The following is a 23,241-nucleotide window of genomic DNA, read 5'->3' as shown; positions in this document are numbered from 1 at the left end:
CACAATGTTAATTTGAAACTTCGAATATGATGCTGTGATATGGATGCTCTTCCATATTTACTCTTCTGCACTAACCCAATACAATGCTGGAAAAGCCTATTTCTACCAGCAGCAGCTATCCTACATGGACACCGACTGGTCAAACCACACTAGGAATCCCCACGGACTCGCCTTCTGCCTTCCACTGCCACTCTTCCCCCCGTTTTAAAACGACTCGTATTTTTGTGTGCAGTCAATGAATATGTAGTGTGCATTTACATGGGTATTTTGTCAAGTAACTTAGAAAGAACAATTATTAATAAAGTATTTATGAAATACAGCACTAGTATCCTGTCTGTAGTTTTACAGACCTTCTTCCTCACATGTAAATGTACTTCAAAACTTTCTGGATGATAACATATTAGCAATCAAGGTCCAATCATTTTTTTTTAATGCTTAAATCATTTTTCTTGGAGTGGCCCAGATAATAAAATTTAAAATTGTCTGCCCTCTGTTTTACGACAAGATTTGACTGGTCATGCTGCCTCCCATCTGTGCAATGTGATACACAAATTAGCAACGCTCACCTAAGTAAAACCGGGGTCCAGCTGCACAGCCTGCTCCTCAGCCTACTATGGAGTATACTTGCCTGTCCCTCCTCCGGAAGAGGAGCACCAAGAGACAGTTTCAAAGAGACCAACACAGAAGGGACAGGTAAGAGACATTAACTACATACACCACAGCCTCAAACAAGGCACTGGGTGTAAAAGGTAAAAGAAACCACTAAATTTAAAGCCTTATAAAAATAAAACACATGAACTTTTCATGAGGTTTTAGCTTACAAATAGTAAAACATTAACACATACCTGAAGACAAGTAAAAAAACCTTTTCAACCTTTACAGCATCCTAAGAAATGTTAGCTCCCTTCAGATAACTGCACGGGGATCACGTGTAAGCCAGTGTGTATGGCCTGCGTCAGGCCACCAGGGCAGGGTCTGCCTGGGTGCAGGCTTGGCGGGGCAGACAGCACCCCGAGAGGCCTCAGGAAAGCCCCGTGGTTGTGGAAGTGCCCGTCGATGGCAGGAGGACGGCTGTGCCAGGAAAGGCCCTCACTCTGGCCGGCCCACCCGTGTGCTGAGAAGTGGGCGTGAGACGCCTGGGCTGGACCTGGGGGGGCTTACCGGCGCTGTCACCGGGACCTGGGGTCGATGCCCTGCCTCCCTGGCTAGTCTGACAGCCCCAAGGGCACGTGGTGGGAGACCCGGGGACGAGTCAGGCCCAGCCGGAGTCGGCACCGAGGCTCGCGTCTGGGCACCGTCACAAGAGGGAGTGAAAACCCTCCCTCCTTCCCAGGACTCAGTCTCCACGCGAGAGCCCCTGCTTCCAGTGCACTCCCGCGGGGCAGCAGCAGTGGCCGCAGCCATCGGCACGGGACTCAAGTCACTCTGTGAAGCTGGCGCGAGCACCTGTGTTGCAGGCAGGACGGGCGGAGACCAGACGTGACGGCCACAGCCTCCACCGCCCCAGCTCCCACTCCCCGACTCACGGTGAGGGCAGAGGGACGTGCCCCGCTTCACAGACAAGGGAATCCAATCACGTGACACTATTATATATTTTACTTTTTAATCACAGATTTTAGTACCCAAGAAAAACAAGTGAAAATACAGTAGGGGAAGTTTCAGTGCATATAAGTCATCAAAATGACTAAATCTGGGGATTCTAAAAATGACACTTTCCCGACTCAGATGTGAAAATCACAGTTTATAACTATTATGCAAAACATGAATTCTGGAAACCATCGCATTTTGTACAAATGTCCACATCCTGACTTCTTCAGGATGTTCACTCTGTGCTTCTGTTTCAACCAAAATGTGAGCCCTCTCATAAGCCCCTGGTTCAGAAACTTCCTTTCCCTGTCCCTCCTTCACTCTCCTGCCAGTGGTCTGTCCTGGGAGACACTGTGTGCGCCCGGGCCAAGGTTGGCCCCCAAGCCCGCATCCCCACAGAACCCGGCACTGCTGGGTGGAGCTCTACACACGCCACGTCAGACCCCTGCCAAGCTTCCCCTTCCTCTTGATGGGCCCAGCAGCGTCCCTTGAGGCTCCCTGGCTGCCTGCGACCCTCTCCCATGCTCCTGCCCCTCGAGCTTCCTCCCCAGGTGCACCTCCATCCACAGAGAACTTTCTGCCATGAATCATGTGCTCAAGGCTAATGTTAGCAGTACTCTAGAAATTTTCATTCACATTCTGATACTGCATTTGGCCAGCTTTCACGTAAAAAACACGAACAAGATGCTGAATTACAACAGCAGTTGGAACTATTACACTACTGATTTGCTAACAAGCTTTCAATCTGAACTACGGTTAGCACACTTCAGGACTCACAGCTCATTAGCTGTATCAGTCACTGCTATGCTAGCGAGTTGACAAAAGAGGACAGACATAGAGAAACGGTATCAGAAAGAAGGATGGGAAGAGTAAAAGCGTTTTCTGAGAAAGAGAGAAAGTCCTGTACGGCTATTTCCACTCAGCCCTCAGTGCTGATCTGGATGAACCACGGGAAGGCAGCGGCGCTCACCGGAACCTTTACTGACTTAAAGACTCTCACCGGTCCCCCAAGAAGTAAGACAAAGCTTAACTTCCACTGTTCAGAAGCAATGCTCTCAGAGTCCCTCGTCCAGGGCCTCCTGCACCCCGCCCAGCCCAGCCCACTTCCGCTTCAGTCCCGAGTGGCCACTGAAGGACACACGAGGTCTGCAGTGTTGCTGGCTGTACCGTCAACACCTGGAAGGCGGAACTCAGCCCCAGGTGCCAAAGAATCCTCCAGAGCTGCCGCCTCCGCTCAGCTCCCCAGAAGCCAGCAGTCGCGGATTCTGTCTTGCTTCCCTGATTCTGCTCACAGTTCAGAGAAGCTTGAAGCACTTCCTAACCTTTCTGTCCTGCCTACAAACACAGCTTTCTTCATTACTTAACATGTGAAGTCACAATACTTCACAGCATTTCTCCTATCAGGCTCACATCATGCTGGGAAAACACTCAGGCTTCCTCTGCCATCTGTGGTTATTTATAAACTCTGCCTTTTGTTTATAAATGCACCTTAGAGCCACAAGTCTCACCCCCGCAGATGAAGCTCTGAATGGCACTGGTCATGTGGCTGCTGCAATGGGGCTCTTTACAACCTTCTCTCTCCTTCTGTCACACAAGTGATTTCAAGTCCGCCCAAACCCAGGTTCTCTCATGACAAATTAGGCAAAGTATCCGTGGAGAAACACACTGGCTTTCCCCACTGTGTTAGTAGGAAGCTTGCTACTTTTTGACTTTCACTTTGCAGAGGAGGAGATCAGGGCACACATCCTCTCCTTAACCCCTTCAGCCTTTCCTAAAAGGAAGCAGTCACAGGGTTACAAGAATGAGCTCGAAGGAGACTGATGGAGCTAGTTTTCAGGAAAAATTTCAAGCTGCCTGAGGGTCTCTAAGCACTTTCAGATTTCCTGGGAGATTATTTTGAATATTTCTAACTTCTAAGGACAATTTTCAGAGAAGGCAATGGCACCCCACTCCAGTACTCTTGCCTGGAAAATCCCATGGACGGAGGAGCCTGGCAGGCTGTAGTCCATGGGGTTGCTAAGAGTTGGACTCGACTGGGTGACTTCACTTTCACTTTTCAGTTTCACGCATTGGAGAAGGAAATGGCAACCCACTCCAGTGTTCTTGCCTGGAGACTCCCAGGGACGGGGGAGCCTGGTGGGCTGCCGTCTATGGGGTCGCACAGAGTGGGACACGACTGAAGCGACTTAGCAGCAGCAAGGACAATTTTTGATATTAAACTGAACATATACGGGATCATGAATCTTGCCCCCTTGGAATCTTCAGACTGTGATTTTCAACTCCCCCCCCAAACCTTCTCTTTTACTGATCAGCCCTGTGCTAACAGCACGTACACATGCATTCAGCTGTCCTTTAGCAATACACAGCAAAGCCGCAGAATTCTTTCTGCATCAGTAATATTACCTGGAACTGGAACTTCCAAACGATCCTCCAGCCTAAAGCATAAGTGACTGAGAAAGTGGACTCCAGGGCTGGACTGACAGTCTCGGCCCGTGTCTCCCAGCCCTCCCATTACAATCACACTCACAGCCCAACACACACCATCAAATCGCTCTGGGCCTCGGTTTCCTGCTCCATAGGACAGGGGAGACGGGTAGGACCCACCTCACAGGGGAAGACGAAGCACACGCAAGCACTGAGGAGCACCCAGCAAGCAGCAGCGGCTCATCATGCCTGTCACTGTCACCCTCCATGGTACTCCTACAGACGGCACTCCCCACACACACACACACGTTACAGCTGTGTTAGCTTAGTATTCACATAATTAATGATTATGTTGGGCTTGTGCTTAGTTGCTCAGTCACGTCAGACTCTTTGTGACCCCAGGGACTGTAGCCCACCTGGTCCTCTGTCTATGGGGTTTCCAGTTCCTACTCCAGGGACTCTCTCCGACCCAGGGATCGAACCTCCATCTCCTGCACTGACACTCAGGCTCTTCCCAGGTGCTGACGCCCGAGGGACGAGCGTCCCGGGCCCACACCCATCGAGGACACCACAGCACACCCAGTGCCCGGTGCCGGGAAGCACAGTCGGGGCGGCTGGGAGCCTCAGGGAGGAGAGGGAGGGAGGCAGGCCGTGCTGGCCGAGGAGCCGGCGACCGGCCCCCGGTTCCTGACCCTGGTAGGTTCGGAGCACAGACAGGGCAGTCAGAACAGAGAGCAGCCAAGACCGACAGCCCCTGCCCCCCAACCTAACTTCAGAAGAGCAACATGCTGTAACCTGCACGTAATGATGTCATACGGTTAGAGAGAAGGTAACACGAACCTGGAGACTCGCGTCCGCACCCTGCAACCATGTCCCTATGGTTAGAGAAGAGGGACCTTCCCTGCAGAACAGACGGAAGTGGGAGGTGGGTGGGTACTCTCCAACACGGCTGTGAAGGAGCACAGCCCAGGCCAGTGTCCTCCTCCCCCTGGCTGCAGAGCCTACTGGAGAACCATGCCTCTGGAAAACACATGACGATCCTAAAGCCACGTGGCCCCGCGACCACCTTCTGGCAGACGGCGCTCGAGCACAGGTGATGGGGGCCGGCTACAGGCCCACCCAGTCCAAGACAACTTCCAGCGGATAGCCCTCCCTCTCTCCCCACCTGCCAGGGCTGGAGAGAGACCCGGGGGCCAGAGGAAGATGCCCAGAGCGGGACCTGAGTGAGAAATAAGCTTCCTAAGGTGAGCCACCGAGGGCTCAGGGCTGTGGAGTCAGTCCACTCCACTGACGCTCCCATGCTGGGCACTCCGGGGCCGTCGCCATGCCACCTTCACTGGCCAGGGCCAGACATCCCAGCAACGCATGTGCCACCCTGGCAGACGGTGGCGGATTCACCGAGGACTCCCTGCCATAGCCACACATTCTACCCAGGAAGGACAACTCAGGTCGGACTCACACTGCGGAGCCCCGCCCCCGCCCCCGGAGGTCAGGCCAGGGTGGGGGCCTCTGACCGGAAACTCTATGCCAGCCCGGCTCCACCACTCCTGTGCTGCGCCCCCCGTGCCCTTCCTAGCCATGCACCCCGACCCTCCAGGCTCTGCTGCCCACACTACAGAGAGCTCCGCTTGGGCAGCTCCTGCTCGTGACACTCTTCTGAGCACTCACCCGCCCTGCACAAAGCACGAGGCGGGAACGCACCGGAGCCAGGCCTCACCCCAAGGACAGACAGGGACGCCCAGCCACAACGCTGCCGACTGCGGGCTGTGAACAGCAAGGGCAGGGGCTTCCGTTCGTACCCCCTTTTCCGTCTCAGTGTCTGACTCGAGGGAGAGCGTGTGCATGCTTTAGAGTCAAGAAAAACAGTAAATTCTAAAGGCAAAAGTCAGACGGCCGTGGAGATTCCACAGCTGGCCTGAACGGGCAAAACAAATTAGGGGTGCTTATCTGATCAACCTGAGACACTGATAAAAGGAGGGAAGGCCACAGATGCGATCTACAGCTTAGAAAGAAACAGCTGACTCAAGCTGAGTAAACAAGGAAATCTCTGCCTTTGGAAGAGGCTCAACAGAGTAACAATGGAGACAGGGGTTTTGTGGGCTTAACCTTGAAACTAAGGGACACTGGCAAGGTGCGGGAGCCTAGGACAGCCAGGTGGGGGCAGCGGGTGCCAGGGAAGGTCGTGGCAGGTCACACACGGGCCCCAAAGGAGAGGAAAGCCACCCTGAGGAGGACAAACGAGGGAGGCCAAAACCGGGACAGAGCCAGCTTAACGATAAACGAATCCTGTCCAACTGGGAAGAAGCCCATTTCCAGGACGACAAACACCTGCAGGAGAGCCAGGTGGAAGCAGAATTGGGAAGAGGGCAGGTAAAACAACAGATGGTTCAGACAGACAGACAGACAGTGGCTGATACTCAACATACACAGTGACAAGGGCTCCCTCTCTGGCGATGTCAGCCAGTGCTGGACGCGAGGGAGACCATCTGGGAAGACGCACAGGCCCCTAACTGCCTCCATTCGCCTCGATGGGCGACAGAACTGGAGTGTGGATATCTAAACAGAAAAATTTTCAGCTCGAAGGTCCCCAAAGCTGCCGACTGTTACCAGTAAGTACTGGCTGTATAAAATACTTTAACAAATAGGTATCGTTAAGCTCACAACACCATTTTTCCCTCACCATTTTCTGTTCTGTTTTGAATACACATGTCACTTTCTTTTTGTCTATTTATACAACTTAACCTCGGACCACGTATTTTGTCCGTGTGGAAAAGCCTGCGCGTTGCTTCCCTAGTATAAACTCTCACCTCTCGCTCAGTAATGGAAGGACAACAGGGTGCCCAGCTGCAAGATCAGCAGACCCGCCTTGAGACAAGACGAGCTGGCTGCTGGATGGGGCGGCCTCAGTGGGCACATGCCTTTGCCTCCTGCTCCTTCTCCTCTTTCAGCCCGAAACTTGGGAAAAAATGACAACACAGAACCGATAACAACAGAGGAAACAATACAGAACTGCTACACCAACCCGGAAGAACTTTCTCTTTTATGCAAAAAATATGACAGCAGGTTTCTAAGTCACTGTTACCCGAGCTGTCCGTTACATGCAGCCTCATTCGCATCCTGGCTGATAACCCTAGTAGCAACTGTGTTTTTCATACACAGCAGAACCAATCGCTTTTCCCCTAAGGGATGAAGAAGCTCAGGTTTACAGGGTTAAACTGAATTAGCCAAAGTCACACTGTCAATGGCAGAAAGCGAAGAGGAACGAAAGAACATTCTGATGAAGGTGAAGAGGAGAGTGAAAAAGCTGGTTTAAAACTCAGCATTCAAAAAATGAAGACCATGGTCATGGCATCCAGTCCCATCACTTCATGGCAAACAGATGGGGAAACAATGGAAGCAGTGATAGACTTCATTCTCTTGGGCTCCAAAATCACTGGACAGTGACGGCAGCCACAAAAGTAAAAAGACGCTTACTTCTTGGAAGAAAAGCTATGACCAACCTAGACAGCATATTAAAAAGCAGAGACATTACTTTGCCAACAAAGGTCTGCACAGTTAAAGCTATGGTTTTTCCAGTAGTCCTGTACGGATGTGAGAGTTGGACTATCTGCTGAGTGCTGAAGAACTGATGCCTTTGAACTGTGGTGCTGGAGTAGACTCTTGAGAGTCCCCTGGACAGCACGGAGATTAAACTAGTCAATCTCTAAAGGAAATCAACTCTGAATATTCGCTGGAAGGACTAATACTGAAGCTGAAGCTCCAATACTTTGGCCACCTGATGCCAAGAGCTGGCTCACTAGAAAAGACCCTGATGCTGGCAAAGACTGAGGGCAAGAGAAAGGGACGACAGGATGAGATGATTGGATGGCATCACCAACTCGACGGACGTGAGTTTGACCAAGCTCCAGGAGACGGTGAAGGACAGGGAAGCCTGGCTTGCTGCAGTCCACGGGCTCACAGAGAGTCAGACACAACTGAGCAAGTGAATACCACCACCAGTGGCAATAAATAGGGCATGAACTCACACTGTCAGACTCCTGGCTTAAAAGTGCTTTCTCCTCTCACACACTGCTTCTCCCGGACCGATCTGTCCTCAGGTACCAAGGTTCCCAAGTCGGGCGCTCTCTTGATGTGAACAGTCATTCAATGATGTCTATCATTTCACAAGTAAAAGGGTAATAAATTACCTCTAGCCATTTTAATAGACTATCAGGGAGCTGGAACCTCGCTCAACAGAGTTTCTAGCACTGCTGCCATTCGGCCTTGATCTTTTCACGTAACTGCTCTGCTTTGCTTTCCTTTAATCCCTTTAAAAGTCCAAGGTAAGAAATTATCATCCTCCTCATATAATTCTTATACAAATTGTACTTCCTTTTTGCATCTCTTGTTAATTATATGATGTTATCTATGTTAATCCTATTCAGGAAGAACTGATAACTTTGGTTACAAAAAAAAAAAGATGAAAACTTTGCATAAATTGCTTAGCACAAAGTTAATCGTATAATGCAAAGAATAAAGAGGTTCTAATAGCTATTATGTGACTTATCAGCTTCCCTGAAAGGGTCAGTTGGTATATTTTAGTAAGACTAATTGAATACCTTAACAATGTCATTGAAACTTCGTGAATCTTTCAATAAATTACAGCCTGCTGCTTCAACGTGTTTTCATTTATTAATCTCACTTAAAATGCAAAGAACTATATAAGAAACCAAAAGACACTAAATAATGCCTCTCAGTTAATTCTGATTAAATGGGTTAAATGCAAGGAATAAAGACCACTGGTGACCCCCAACACCATTAAAATTAGAGCCCACTGTCACAGTGTTAATCCTCTTATTTCAGTGTTTCCCATAGATTTCTTTTTTCTTTCAGGTTATGCCTTGTTTAAATGTCTACATTCATTTTCCTAGAAGGTACTCGCTTATTTGCAGATGCATTCTAAACATTCCGAAGCACCATATTCCTAGCAGCCAGCCCTAGGTTTCCTACTGGGGTGGGGGCCAGAACTTTATATGCGCCATGGTAACATTATTGGTTCAAGGAGGAGCAGGCACCGCAAGTTGTAACACTTCAGTACAAAATACTGCTTCTGAGGAACCTACTAAAGACTATTTGCTACTTTTTTTCATAAAATGAAAAACTCTTTATCCCTGCCTCTCACCCCTCCTTTACCCTTTCTTAACAAGCTCACCCAATGACAGGCCGTACCATACACAGGACTCTCTCCACTGCAGCACTCCTGACAAGCACAATCTTATATGTTATGGTTATGAGTCAACTTACCAGATGCAATTATCTTTCTCCAGTTTACTGAGGTGTGTTTTAATATTTTCAGAAAAAAGGAGAAGGTTCAGCACGATCAAGAGACTCAGACTGACCTGGTTCCAATCCTACCTCCTGCACCAGTTATGTGAACTTGAACCTTTTACCCTTTCCAAGACTCAGTTTCTCTATCTGTAAAGTGGAGAAAATGATACCCTCTTAAGGTTGTGGAATGCTAGCTTTGCACAAAATCTGGAATACTGTAATTACTCAATGATACTCTTCATTTTCCACTGACCAATCAGTCACTAGTACGTGCTCCAGAAAGACGGTATTTCCTCACTGAATCAAGGACTGAGCACAGCAGCAGGACCAGCTCCATGGACTGAAAGCATGCAGCCTGTTTCAAAACTCTCATCTGAACGTATCTGCCATGTGGCTCACAACCCGCCCTCCTAACTACCCACTCTGACCACAGAGAATTCTGGCCAAACAGCAACTGGGGAGACTAACGGGGGCACACTGCACAAGGAGTACCGCTGGTCCGTGCGGGAGGACAGCCCCTGGCTGCTGTGACGAGGGGTGCACGTGTCTCCAACGCACTGCGCTGCGTGCAGGAAGCAGGACCCACAACGAAGCCCGGCACGCGATTCCCTTCACCCACATTTTCAGGAGCAGAAGCCAGATGAGGGTCTGCCAGGGGCTGGGCTGGGAGAGGGCTGCCTACAAGAGGCGGCACACAATGTCGTCTGGGGAGACAGAACTCCTGTCTACGGCAGTGGTGACGCTCCTGTGTGTAGCTGTGAAAGATCAGACTGTGCATCACAAGGACTAAATTTCACAAGTTAAAAAAAAAAAAACAAAACAAAACCTCTAGTCTTTTGTAAGAAGCGCTTTCAGGGACTTTAAAATAAGGTCACTTTCGAAATTTATCTGAAAAGAACTATGGCTCTTCAAGGACTCCAGGAAAAATAACATTAATTTTAAAAATGGTATGTTTTGCAGGAGAAATCAGTAAAAATAGGACAGAGATTTTCTTTGCACAGAAGTCATTCTAAGACTTTGAAAATTTGTGCTATTGTATTTCATTGGCTGAATTATTAAATTACAGATGGGCAAGTCATACTCAAAGTTTAAGTCTACTCTACAATGGAACTATATATCTCGGGATTTATGAAAGGTATTCAACTCAATTTGACGTTCTTACTTAGCCCAAAATTAAATAAAATAGTATATCACACTTTAACAGTGCAGTTTTTACACTGAGACTTAATGGCTTGACTTGATCTCTTGAGTATTCCTGTGGGATCCCAGGTTTGTTAAGAATCCACCTGCCAATGCAGGAGGTGCAAGAGATCCTCTGGAGAAGGAAATGGCAACCCACTGCGGTATTCTTGCCTGGGAAATCCCATGGACAGAGGAGCCTGGTGGGCTACAGTCCATGGGATCACCAGGAGTTCAGACTGAGCACACCTGCATACTCCCTGCCTTCGCGCTACGGGTGTGGACTCCCATCACCGTCTCTCCACTCAGCACACACAATGCACGCTGACAGGGCACGCAGTCAAGTCCACGGGGCGCTCAGCTTTATAGCCACCATATTTAATAGCTGTTACCACAGTGCTAAGCTGCTCCTGTTACTGCTGCAGATGGGAATTCACTGATATGATTAAATTTGATGGTATGATAATGTATGGTAATCATGATTAATCAGAAACCCACTAGCAAATGGAGGATGTTGGGTATTATGTCACCTGCATTTTAAAATGCATTCTCGTGCTGCAAGCCTGACAATGTCTGACAGCGGGAAGAGTCTCCTCCCACAGCTGCCTGCTACTACTCACAGATCTGATCAGAGAAAATGCCCATCATGACTTCCCCATCTTAAGTGCTAATAATTACAGAGCATTGAAGGCAAGTTGTAAAAACAGTGAGGGTTCAAAAGAAAGACTTCTTTTTCCTAGATGGAATAAAGTCTGGATTCACATCTGCAAGGGCTGTAATCAGAAAGAAATGTAATTTGATGCAGCAGTCTCATCAAACATGATTTGCATGAAACGCCATATAAAACACATCCAGAAGTGTCAATCACCACCACCTGATACCAGGCCCCCTGCTCCATGGAAGCACAGCGCAGTCAGACCCACCTGAGAGGCGCTGGAATCACACGGGAGACACAAATCTCAGCCCCAGGTATCGGGGTCTACCTCACAAAGGCATCACTACGAAGACTAATTCAAGCTCGGCATGCTAGTCCTTTCTGAACTTAACTTAGTTTTAACTTAAACAAAGATCACTAGGAAATTATTCAGCAGCCAAATTACTGAGTATTTAACTAGCTACCCTGAAATACCAACCTTGACAGAAACACCAATGCAAAATGAATGAATAGGTTTTAAAATACCCTAAGTCAAGAATCTTCACAATGGGAGTTAAAATTTATCCATACGCTTTATCTGACACTGAAAACAAATTACATTAGCAAAATCTCAAAGCAACACTTCTGAAAATATCATTAATCAACACTCCACTGTTACTTTAAGTGGACAAACTTTTAAAAACAACAAATCTGAGGACAAATACATAAATGAATAACCATACTTACAGATAAGGAAAGGACTTAAAACTTTAATGACAAAAACATCAGAGACAGCCTCTGTGGAAAGAGAAACCTATGAAACTAACGTGTAAAACACAGATGTTGGAACTCAGAACAGAATTCTAACAGACACAGAAACACAAGCCTACTTGCAGAAAGGTGAACAGTCTCCCCAGCCCCACTCCCCTGCAAAAACAAAACAAAAGAGAAAACCACACTGTCCTGCAAAATCCCACTCAAAGGTCCTGGCAGGAACGGAAACACTTCAGGAGCAGACTGGGGCACGGTAGGTGGCTAGATGCCAGGACTGGACAGGACAGAAGGAGCTGAAAGGGAGGAGGGACCGACAGGCATTCTGAATTCCTGAGCACACGCTCTCTTCCTGTGTCTGTCCGCGATTGTAAGCAGTCACTACTTCCAAGGCACATTTTACATTCAGCAGATTAATATTCTGATATGAAAGTAAGCATGAAAAGGATTCATTCTCTGATATGTGTGCTATCAACTGAGACATATTATAGTTTAAAAAAAGATTCACAATTCTGACCTGAAAAAATAAAATAGTCCTGGGAATAAAGGCTTAAGTGAGAAGAAAGCACTAATGGCTATATCTGTAACTAAAATTAAATACGTGAATCTAATTTTTAGACAGAAACCTAAATGACAAAGCACTTCACTAAATCCCATGCACGAAGGAATGAAGGAAAAACACCGTCTGGACAGAGGCTGACTTGACACAAGGCGCGCCGGCTCGCTGCTGAGAGCTTGAGCGGGAGTTTCCAAAACGATCAAAAGGAAGGCATCCCTTTCTTAGGATATTACTTTGACATTCAAATCTTTGTTTTTAGAAAATGTTTATTCAATTCTATAAATAAAATTCATTAACAGGAAATTAAAATATTAGTGTTGCTACACTAAGCGTAGCTTGTGTGTGCTCACTCACTCAGGCATGTCCGACTCCTTGACCTCACGGGCTGTAGCCCGCCAGGCCCCTAGAGTTCTCTCTAATTGTTTAATTCTAAGACTGCAGGTATTATCACTTAGTACAGTTTCTAGGCACACTAGTGCTAAATTGAGAATTCTCAAGTTTTTACAAAACTGTCCAACAAAATAGACTATTAAGAAAGTAAAATTGAGGACTTCCCTGGTGACCCAGGAGTTAAAACTCCCCCTGCCAATGTAGGGGACACGGGCTCGATCCCCGGTCTGGGAAGACCCACATGCTGCAGGGAAGCCCATGTGCCACAGCGAGTGAGGCCCTGCTCAGAGCCTGAGGCCACACTGCTGAGCCCGCGTGCCCAGAGCCCGCGCTGCCAAACGAGAGGAGCCCCTGCAACGAGAAGCCTCCACTCACCGCAACTAGAGAAAGCCTATGCGTATCATCAAAGACACAGCACAGCCCGAAACAAAGTTTTAAGAACAAGAGAAAGTAAAGTTTACTAGTGTTGAGAGAGGAGAAGGAATACCTTCACATTTATACCAACTGTATCCTAATCCCGTTAAAATCTGAAAACCTAGAGCTACTTCCAACTACTGTCTGCCTTTTTTACTCTCTAGTCAACTGATACACCTGAATTCTTGTACAGTTAAATGTGGATTATGGAATTCTACTGTGCAAAAGATATACCCCTTCTCTATACTGTTTCACACAGGTGCCTAATAAACAGCAAGGCAGCACACAGTCACATCCCTGCACACACGCACTGAACAACTATTCATCTGGACTTGTGCACACGAGGTCCGGGGTCAGACTGGTTCCACTGAGCACAGGATGACTGGGACTCTACAGAGACATGAATCTGCTTCTCACACAAGACGAGTAAGCGTACGAAGCTGTCCAGGAGCAGAGCAATGGAAATTCATTAAAGGGGTTTAGGCAGGGGAAAGACAAAGTCAAAATGCACTTTGCTTTGCTTGACACAATCTGTAATTCAAATCTTTATCCTGTGTAGCAAGAAAGCACACTGATTCACACAGACCCTATGATGAAACTGAAGCTAGCCTTCCTAACATATGTTTTATCAATTGGTGTGTGTGTGGTCACTTTACAAAGCAAAATTCAGTTTAACAAATAAAGACTAAACTCCTCTATCGAAAAGAACCAAGAAAGAGCCCACAGGGTACACTGCCATCAGTAGGAAATCCCCAAGGGGCTTTCTCAAGCCCCAACAGTATTCTCTCTTCAGGAGGAAACTAGGCTTCGTGGGCCTGTGCTCATACGCTTTATGGTTTAAGGACTAGCACTATCCAGAACACTCAGCACATGAGAGACGAAGTGGTCACGAAACCACATCTACATTGACTAAAAAACCAAGCAGAATCGATGAGTAGAAAAGGAAAGAAATAATGTTACTCAAAAAAGATAAACGCACCCCAATGTTCACAGCAGCAGTATTTACAGCCGCCAAGACTGGAAGCAACCTAAATGTGCACCAACAGATGAATGGATAAGGAAGACGTATATACATGTACACACACAATGGAACAGTACTTTGCCATAAAAAAGAACATTTTGCCATCTGCAGCAATGTAGGTGGATGTGGAGGATATTAAGCTAAGTGAAATAAATCAAACAGAGAAAGACAAATACTGTGCGAAATCACATATATGTGGAATCTAAAAAATACAACTAGTGAATGTAACAGAAAAGCAGCAGACTCACAAATATGGAGAATAAGCCAGTGCTTACAAGGCAGAGGGTGGCAGGGATGGAATAAGTGTGGGAGAGTGGGGGATACAAACCGCTGGGTATAACATAGGTTCAGGGATATATTGGACAACAAGGGGAATATATCCAAAACTTGGAAATAACTGTAAAAGAAAAATAACTTTTAAAATTATATAAAAATTGATACTCATTAAGATGTTTTAAAACTAAAAAAAAATCTGGTGTATGTAAAACAACAGGAGCCAGTCTAGAGTTAGCCTCCTTCCCAGTAATAATTTGAAGCACTTCAGAAAAAACCCTCTGTTGTAACTTAATCTGCCTGCCAGTGCAGGAGATGCAGGTTCAATCCCTGAATTGGGACGATCCCCTGGAGAAGGGGACTGCTACTCATACAAGTTTTCTGGCCTGGAGAATCCCATGGACAGAGGGGCCTGGCAGGCTACAGTCCACAGGGTGCAAAGAGTCAGACACAACTGAGTACGCAGTTTAAGAACCAGCACTGGGGCTTAAAGACACATGTTAAATGGCAGTAACTATTTCTCAAATTACATCACACATATGACTAACCTCTAGCCTGTTTCCCATCATCTGTACACATAACCCGCCTTAAAAATAACAAAACATTACACCTCGCAAAAACTGCTCCAAGGGCAGTTCAGTAATATTTACCATCCTCAGAGTATTATATAACTTTTAGTTTAATTTCTCACAAATTATTTTATTATCCTCTTTGTAATGACTTCAAGTAATACAAGGTTTCTTTTAGTATCAGATACAAATGTTTGCACAACTGAAATTATAAGTAGCTGAAAACTGCAAATGATTATTCTAATTTTATATTTACACACAACCCTGCTTTATAATTTTAAACTACATTTGCTTTCATCAAATTTTATCTCAGCATTTCTAATAAACTATAAACACAAAATCAATTATGATTCTAATGCAAAAGCTTACAACCCTGAAAATAAGAAAAACTACATTTTAAAAAATGTTAGTGCTTTATAATAACTAGCAGTTAAATTATTCACCAAACACACATATTTACCCTTGAGTAATGAAATTAATACATCCTAACTATTTAGACACCTGTTTCAAGCAAGGATCTGTGCTCAATAAATGTCACCTAATTTTTAAAATAACTAGATTTTAGAACTTATCAGTTAATTTTTTAAAATTAGCTAATAAAGCATATGAAACCAGTAAGAATCAGTTCTAGAAATAATATGATGTCATAAAGATTAACTACAAATCAAGAAAGTTCCTAAAAAATATTCTGAACCTTTAAATCCAATACTGTCTTTTTGAATAACCATCTGACTACACATTGAGATCTTTCATTTATGACCCACATAAACATGGTAGCTGCTGCTGCTGCTGCTGCTAAGTCGCTTCAGTCGTGTCCGACTCTGTGCGACCCCAGAGACGGCAGCCCACCAGGCTTCCCGTCCCTGGGATTCTCCAGGCAAAAACACTGGAGTGGGTTAACATGGTAGCTACTACTGAGGATCAAAGCTAGGGTCAAACAGGTCATTTAGGTATTTCCAGGAAATCAGATTATTTAGCATCAACAAAACTACATCTGTTTTATATACAAACTAAAATGTTATGGTCTGGTCCTTTTTTTTTTCTCAAATTGTTCTTAGAACACATTCTCACTGATTTAATAAAACTATGAACTAACTACAAATCAAACAAAAAGTCAAATAAAATGAAATTTATTTATTTAAATGGATAACTATTTAATGGACATTTTTCTTCTAATTAAAACATTATCAGAAGAATGGATAAAATTATGGGAACACAGGAAAGTGGGGCGAGGGTGTCTTAAAGATACTTTAAAAAGAAAACCTGCATTTTTAAAATATAAAACCAATGGCTCATGAAGACCTTTGTGCTTGTTTTTTTAAACAAGTAGACATCTCATTATTACTCCCTAAAATGGCATACACACACTCACACTTCCCCAAGTGCACAAATGGCTCCACACACAAGATAATAAAGGCCCTTCCTCACCTAACATAAGGCAACAATAAAATCAAAATTCATATTCTTTAAGACAAAAGGCATTCTACTGATGATCCTGATTCAACAATTTTACAGTTAAACAAAATTAATTCCATTCTCAAAAATCCATTGACCTTAAGCTTTTAACAAACATTTTCCACTGCAAAAATTATTGTCAATATTTACAAATCCTTAAACTTATATTTGGCTGGCACCACTTGTATTTGCCGTATTAATATTTCCTGGTAAATGTGTGCTCATCCCTACGAGAGCAGAAGGAGCAGCTGCTACTCACTGGGAATCTCTGGGGTCCCACCGCAGGTCTCGGCTGGCTCGGGACTGGCAGCAAGGGCACTGTGAGGAAAACAGCACTCGTTACACTTGGCTTCACCTGAACCCGCCAGGAGAGGAGCACGGCACACTGAGCGCCACACGGAACACACACGTGCACAACACGCTAGGTTTACACTTAAGCAAAGGCTGCATGTTTGTACTGATACGATTCCATAAAGGGACGGGGAGAGAACTTTTGTCTTCAGTGTACAACAGCACAAGCAGAAGCTTCCATTTCAACGGTGAATTCTTACTTAGAATTAAAATACTTCGCACCAAAGAAGATATTATTCCTCTACAGTAAGAAATCTCCTTTGTTTCCGACATCCATATGCAGGTGATCCAGGGTATCTAATCCGAGTTACATTTTCCGACGCCCATTGAACACAAATTTATATCCCAATCCTCCAGGCTCATAAGGGAGGGAGGTGGGAGACGAGTGAAGCAGGCAGAGAAGAAAACGCACACGCACAGTGTGGCTATCTGTGCCGGCTGCTGTGACGCAGGACAACCGACCCGACAGCCTGCCACGCCGAGACCTGTCGTCTGTGTGTTTCAAGAGGCACAGTTCCAGCAACTTGCCAGAACAGTGTCAAATAGTTTCAAAAACAGGGAAAAGGCCAGATGCTAGTTCCACACCCTGCATGTTTAAGCTGTTTCATACACAAGCCTTATACTGATTTTGATTTGGGAGGTAAAAAAATCCCCTCGCAAGAGGTGCCCACTCTATGGTAGAATGCTAACCCCTCCATTAAAATGTCCTGCCAGACGAGTCCAGGAAGATTTCGGACGGCCAGGTGCAAGGGCTGAAGGGCAGCCCCTTCTCAGCTTCACACCCCGGAATCTTCCTCACAAGGACTTCGGAAGGTCATGTGGAAATGCACCTTTAAAGAAGTGATGGAGGGAAAATGAGGTCACGGGGGCGGGGCAGGGGCCCTGATCCAACATGACCAATGTGCTTATAAGAGAAGATCAAACACAGACAGACACAAAGGGATACCATGGAGAACTCAGCAAGAACAATGTAACAGCATTTAGTTTTAATTTGAAAAAGTTCTGGTAAATCAGCACCACAGAAGTAATACAGCTTAAAAGTCAATCAACATTATTTTTAAAATAGAGCACTAAGATAAACTATTTTTTGCTTATTATGATTAAGCAAAGAAATCGGTACATTAGACTTCTAATTAAGACCACACTTCTCCCTACCTGCTTCCTCCTCCGCTGTGAACAGGAGACAATTTACAACCTGTAATGCTAAGAGACCGTTCCAGCTGAACCTTGAACTCTTTACATTTGGCATTTAATAGTTATACCCCACACTGTCCCATGAATTAATGGACTAGGTTTTCAATTTTAATACTGAAAATCTCAAAAACATGTTAAATTTCCAACAAAACTGGTTGATTACAATATGATAAAAACTCTTCATCCTTGAAAAGAAAGTAGGTGCTATCACAGGTACGCACACATCTTTTAATTTTTAAACACCTTTTGACTGTGTGAGGCTGACAATCACTGGGTTACTCTATCGTTTGCGTACAGGAGACAACTAGACAACCAGTCTCTCTCAAGAACAACAGTGGCTTTCTATTTAACTAAGCACAGTCAAGCTGCTGTTTCCAGAGCTGCCCCAGCCCTGAGACCTGCACGTTCTCCATGACCTTACACCACCTCAACCTTCCCGCCTCACTCCCTCCATGACCCCAACCTCCCGACTGCAGGACCCCACAAACATCTCCTGGCCCCTTATCATCATACACTCCATGGCCTTCACTGTGAGCAAGACGCCTCCTCTACTGCTTCGTCAACAGCCTAACTCCAGCAACTCCAATGCTGTCTAGGCTACACCTGACGCAGAAAGGGGAGTGTGGTTGGAGAGAACCATGCAGGTGGCCAGGTCTATCCAAGCTCATGGCCGACAGCTCCAGGGGGTGCTAGGGCTGCCCAGTACTCCCACTCTCCGGCTCCCCAACGTCCATCTTGGCAAGACACTCTTCATCCCTGTCGATACAATCGTCTCCCACGCTTGCACCCCATTCCCGCTCAAGCCCACCTCAATGAGGCGTGTACCGCCACCACGTCACCAAAAGCACCCTGCCTGAACCCCACGGACCCGGCGACTGTGGGCCCAGCACCCAGCCTGCAGCCCGCCCCCAGCCGCCCGAGCACTGGGCTCCCCCTCCCTGCAGACCCCCACCCTGGCATGTCACGTGCCCTAGGTTCCAGGCCCCAGGTCCATCGAGATGCCACAGAGCCCCACTCCAGCTCCGCACCCAGACCTCGTCTGCAAGCTTCCTGGTCACCTCACCCCGACACGCGCGCCTGCGTGTCTAGGTGCCTCCAACACAGCGCTCGCGGTCTCCCCTGAAGACCTGCTGGGCCTCCAGCGCGCTCCGTGACAGCAACCCCGCCCTCCAGCGCTCGGGCCCCTTCAGCGTCGCTGCGTCTTCTCTCCCGTCCACACTCAGCCCGTCCATCAGTCCTGCCCTGAGGCACGCCCGGCTCCTGACCCGGGCCACTGCACTCACCTCCCCACTCAACACCTGGTTTCCACCCCTGCCGCTCACGAGCCCACTCTCAACACAGCAGCAAGAACAACCCTTGTCAAACACACAGCGACGATGCTATTCCTGTGCTCAGACTCCTCTAATCACGGCCCACTTCATTCGGAACAAAAGCAAAGCTCTCAGGAGGCTCCCAGGTCTCACACGACAAGGCTCCGCATTTCTCTCCACCGCTGCACTCCACTAATTGTCACCTGGTCTCTCTTTAGTTACCTGAACACAAAAGGCACAGCCTCGTCAGAAAGAGGCGCCTCTGCGCCGGCCGGCCCCTCTGCCTGGAAGACCCCTCCGCTGACAGGCACGGCAGCAGCCCCCGCCCCTTCGGGTCTTCCCTTCTCAGCGCAGTCGGCCCCGCCACCACAGGGCTCCCCTGCTCTCCTCAGCACTGCGCTTCTGTTCTCCAACGCGCCACACGGGGCCTTCATTCACCGTCTTCATGGCTCACTGTCGCTGCTAAGGTGCTAGACGACACCCACAGCAAGCGCTGACCGCTGTGTTCACTGGCAGATCTCCAACCCCACGGAGAACGGCGTCTGCCTCAACGCTGCGCTGAGCGGGTGCGTGAAGATACGCTCCGTGCTCACTGCTCAGAACTAGTCTCCTCGCTCGAGGAACGTGCGTCTGTGATCATACTATCAGAACTGACCATGAACAGACGGGTGTGCACCTCTGGAACTCAAAAAAGCAGCGCGAGTCGCACCTGAGGGGACAGGCCCTTGGCACTCAGCCCCACCAGGAAGTTACGAGGAGGGCCACCCAGAGCACTCCACAGTGGCCTCTAAGGCCCTGCGCCTTTGCCGCACGCTCGCAATGCCCTCCCTGGAGCACCGTGACAGGAGACACACAAGCTGAGAGGAGCCTGACCCGGCAGCCGGCATGCATGTGAGCAGCGGGAAGGACTCGGGGAGCCCCCGGAGTCCTTATGGACCTGGAAGTGACAACGGACTAGCCAGTCACCTGGAACTTGACCACAGCAAAGGAGACACGTACCTTGAACGGGCGTCACCACGGCCCCTTTGAAGTGGGGGTTGATGTGTATGTTCTTGGGCTGCTGTGGGGTCACGGGAGGAGGGGTCATCATCACCCGGGGGGCCTCGATCTGGGGCGGCATGTGCATCCCCTGCGGAGGGGACGGGTGGTGCGGGTGCTGCAGGGGCAGCAGGGGCTGGAGCTGCTGCTGCTGGAACAGACTGCGGATCGGCTGCTGCGGAGGCGGTGGCGGTGGTGGCGGGGGCGGTGGCTGAGGCTGTGGAGGAGGAATTAATCTTGGAGAGTACGTCTAAAACCACCAAAAGAGACAAAGTCACAACAATCAACACTTACATGGAAAAATGCCAGTGCCTTACAGATTTCACACTGACTGCACTGTAAGAGTTGACTCAGAAGTAAGTTTATTAGTAACAAACGTATAGAACAGCAGGATAAATGAGCTGCTCCACCTGCTCACAGTTATGGCTACCGTCTGACGACGAGAGCCAAAATCAGGACAAAGAGGGAAGACCGCAGCCCCCGAACATAACGCATGGATTCCAAAAGGGAAAAACTGCAGCTCAACCATCAGAACTGCCTGCCACGAGCCACGCATTGTGGGCGGAGCACAAGCTGCCTGGGCGGGCCCACTCCTCCTCCAGAAAGCCTAAGAGACAGGCGGGCAGTGCAGGGGCAGCCCCGCTAGAGAGCAGGCGGCAGAGAGGGCCAAGGGCTCCCAGAGGGGAGGGACAGTTCCTGAGAAGGTGGCCTCTGAACCAGGAAGGAGGGGAAGGAGCCAGGCAAGCGGTGGAACGGCATCGCCTGAGAGCAGCGGAGGCGGAACACACGCCCAGAGGCGCACTCATGGGCCAGCGTGGCTGCAGCCACATTTGAAGATCGGAGGGTGCTAGAGTGGGAACACACACCCTCTGTGTGGTCAAGGATCTCGGGGTTACTTAGCGCAACAGTCTTGAGAGAGGAGGAGACCCCCACCACAGCCTCAAGAGCACTGGGCCTCCTCCCCTCCGCCGGTGTCTTAAGCACGCGCTGACAGGTCTGTATGTGGAGTAACTCACCGCCAACAAGCCTACGAAGCCGGCCCGTCGTGATCCTCCTCGCGGCTGGCAAGCAGAGGAGCAGAGAACCTGGTTCCACAAGCCCTGCCTATGAGCACTCATCCAACCGGCCGCACAGGGCGGCAGAGGCGACAAGCTGCCACCAGCCAGGGCACCCTGCACACTGGTCGCCTGGGATGACGCCAGACTTCAGAGGCTTCTGAATTCCATTCCGGAGCCTCTACAGTGTCTGATGACGATGACTAACAGTGTGTGACAGACGAGGGGAAAGGGGACAGAAGAAGACGGACCATTTAACAGGCTACAGACGCCGGGAGCTAAAGGAAAGAAACAGCCGTGGTCTGAGAATTTTGAAACCCAAGTGTGCACGACCTTGTCAAACCTGTCCTTCCTCGGGGAGGGCTTTCCTGAAGATGCAGAGCTAGCATAAATCCATGGGCACACATGCTCCCAGAGACTGGTCCGTTCCCTCCTCTGAGGCACGGCATCTGTACCGTGCACAGCTGTGCGTGAAGCAGCCTCTTCCATCCCATCAGCACTGAATCCGCACGGGCAGCGTGCTGACAGAGGGGCAGCTAAACTAAACCTGAACTCAACCGGGAAAGCACACAGAGCAGGGCCCCGCACTCGACCACGCGAAGGACTTTTAAGGAGATCACATGTTCTAAACAAGGGGAATTTAGGGCCTGGGCAACAGCCATGCAGAGAAGCCCAGGGCAGCTAGGAAATGAAGAAACTGAGCTGGCAAGAGGTGCAGGCTAGAGACCCAGACTCATGTGGAGAGAGCAGATGGCAGGAAGGACAATGTTGCCGAGTGAGAGCTCTGATCAGAAACTGGCCTGAGGACAATGCAGCCAAAGAAACAGGAGAGAGAGAAGGGGCCCCGTTGGAAGAGATGAGACTACACCCCAATCTCAAGACACTCAAAGTAAGAGAGGCTCAAGAAAGGAGCTCACAGGTGACGCCCAAGGGCCCAGAGAGCAGTCTACTAGGACAGACTGCAAAGGTGAGGAGGCGATCCTCAGAGCACGCTCGGGAGCGGCAGGAGCAAAGTGCCAGCGCCAACAGATGGACCAAGGAGAAAACAGACACAAGCAGAGCCACAGCAGAAAAGGAGCGGAGACACAGGCGGCTCTGGGCTGGGGTGCGGCCGGGACCAAGGTGGACATGAGCAGAGCAAGGTTAAGGCCATGCCAGAAAGCTGTGACTGCTTCAGCAACCTGCAGCTTTAAAATACCACTGCTAGCAAAGACGCGCGTACAGCTCACAGGCCAAGGCTCCGGCAGGCGGAGTCGGGCCGGCAGCAGGTTGAGCCCGCTGGCACCTAGGGAATTCCAGACACAATGCTGCTGTCAGGAGGGACTTGGGCCAACTGACACTTGGGTAACACTTCTAAAGCACTCAGGGCTCCCAGTTGAGCCTCTCTATCTGGGTAAGAAAGTAGGGAGTTCAGTTATTTTTCCAGGATCATGGAGGAACAGCTATGTAAAAACTCGTCACCTACTGGCTGTTTCCCCGCTTCGGAGGCCAAAATCATGGAGCTGGCAGTTCAACACACACAATGCAAGTTGGGGGCGAGGACGCAAGATGGGGAAGAAAAGGAAAAAACTGAAGGGCCAATCTTCCTGTTATCAGAGAAGCTTAAAAACAAATGGGTATGAGCAGAGAGCAGCTATCAGTATCATCAATCTCTTTATGCCGTGATCAACCCACCAGCCTTTCTTCCCTGTTCACTGAAATTAGAATTCT

General features: G+C 48.4%; 1 protein-coding gene across 9 annotated transcripts in view; it reads right to left on the bottom strand.

Moving 5' to 3' along the window:
- RBM33 (RNA binding motif protein 33) overlaps positions 1–23,241 on the bottom strand; it is a 110,965-nt gene that overhangs the window by 38,607 nt on the left and 49,117 nt on the right. For 7 of the 9 annotated variants that reach the window (XM_061415297.1, XM_061415298.1, XM_061415299.1 and 4 more), the window contains 2 exons: positions 20,438–20,726; positions 16,843–16,901 (listed from right to left, as the gene is read on the bottom strand). In XM_061415297.1, coding sequence (XP_061271281.1) covers positions 16,843–16,901; positions 20,438–20,726 — 348 coding nt within the window. The remainder of the gene's footprint in view (positions 1–16,842; positions 16,902–20,437; positions 20,727–23,241) is intronic. The other 2 variants (XM_061415301.1, XM_061415305.1) reach the window with 1 other exon arrangement.

The sequence above is a fragment of the Bos javanicus genome, chromosome 4, assembly GCF_032452875.1.
Source record: "Bos javanicus breed banteng chromosome 4, ARS-OSU_banteng_1.0, whole genome shotgun sequence".
NCBI lineage: Eukaryota > Metazoa > Chordata > Mammalia > Artiodactyla > Bovidae > Bos > Bos javanicus.
Note: the sequence above shows the minus strand (reverse complement) of the source record. Positions and strands in the feature narration are given on the sequence as shown.